This window comes from Rattus norvegicus, chromosome 11 (genome assembly GCF_021556685.1).
Source record: "Rattus norvegicus strain SHRSP/BbbUtx chromosome 11, alternate assembly SHRSP_T2T, whole genome shotgun sequence".
Lineage (NCBI taxonomy): Eukaryota > Metazoa > Chordata > Mammalia > Rodentia > Muridae > Rattus > Rattus norvegicus.
The window spans coordinates 68,867,093-68,868,328 of NC_141544.1; the positions used below are offsets into that span (position 1 = coordinate 68,867,093).

The window sequence follows — 1,236 nt, forward strand, 5'->3', positions numbered from 1 at the left end:
CAAAGCATCCTAACTGCTAAATGTTTCCCACACCATGATGATGTTCTCACGGGCCATCTAGTCTGTTCACTGCCACTGATAGAGTATAGCTGGCTTGACTATGTGTTCTCCTCTGTTTTATTCTCATAGGAGGGAAAGAATTTACTATCTCTGTAATATTCACCCGTAAGCTCAGGTTCAATGGTTTGATCTTTGATCAGTATCCTGGTTAAGTTAGAAGGGATGATGAACAGTGAAGAAGAAGGCAAGAGCCCTGGGCTTTGAGACTGGAAATTAGTCTATGTTTAGCACATGTAGCACTAATTTGCTTTTATTCTTTGCTTATTGAAATTATGCATTAAAAATTACTCACAGTCTCAACTGCCTGGAGAGATTGTATCCTTGCTCCCATTTTTTTCCTACCAAATCTCTAACCAATCAATACTTTTTAATTCTTTGCTAAAGTAGAGTGTGACTTTTAGGAATCCAGTCAAGATTTTCTGTGTTTTGATTTTGCCGGTAGCTTGTCCTGCTGGATCTTTTAGATGCTCCTCCGGTTTATGTGTCCCTCAGGCCCAGCGCTGTGATGGAGTGAATGACTGTTTTGATGAAAGTGATGAACTTTTCTGTGGTAAGTGCAATACCATTTTGTTATGAATGATTGCTGCTGCTGGTTGACACCAGGCTTTGTAGTCGCTGCATGTCTGTTTCTAGCTATCCCCAAACTCAATGGCTTAATGAACCCAATCATTTATTCTTGATCATGTATTCATGGTTGCATAGGCTCCCCTTAGCTGAGAGGCTCAGGCTCAAGCAATGGGCCATTCTATGCTAAGCTCCTTCCCGGTAGGGATCATGGCTATTCTTTATGGAACATTCTTTCAAGGAGCCATGGAGCTAGTAGCAAAAGCAAGGACAAGCGAACATAGACACATGGCTCCCCATAAGGGCTTGCAAGGCTTATACCATATTCTATTGCTCCAAAGAAGTCACATGGCTAGGCCCATAGTCAAGTGGGAGGGAAATTTACTTTGGATACCTTGGGGTCAGGGCATGACTAGTATACATATTCATACCACAGAGAATAATGTCTTATGGCTAATGACCTAACCTACCACAACCCTGTGTAAACACACAGAACCTTTACCTTGAGGAGCTCAGAATCTGCAGGAAGTTGAGTTCAGTATGGTTGGTTAAGCAGCACAGGTGTGGTGAACAGACTGGTCGGCTGTTTAGTCTATTTATTTATTTTTTTTT

General features: G+C 41.7%; 1 protein-coding gene across 1 annotated transcript in view; it reads left to right on the plus strand.

The window, feature by feature from the left end:
- Nucleotides 1-1,236, plus strand: part of Tmprss7 (transmembrane serine protease 7) — a 35,845-nt gene that overhangs the window by 25,692 nt on the left and 8,917 nt on the right. Inside the window, 1 exon segment of the mRNA NM_001105882.2 lies at nt 503-610. Within this exon segment, the coding sequence (NP_001099352.2) occupies nt 503-610 (108 nt within the window).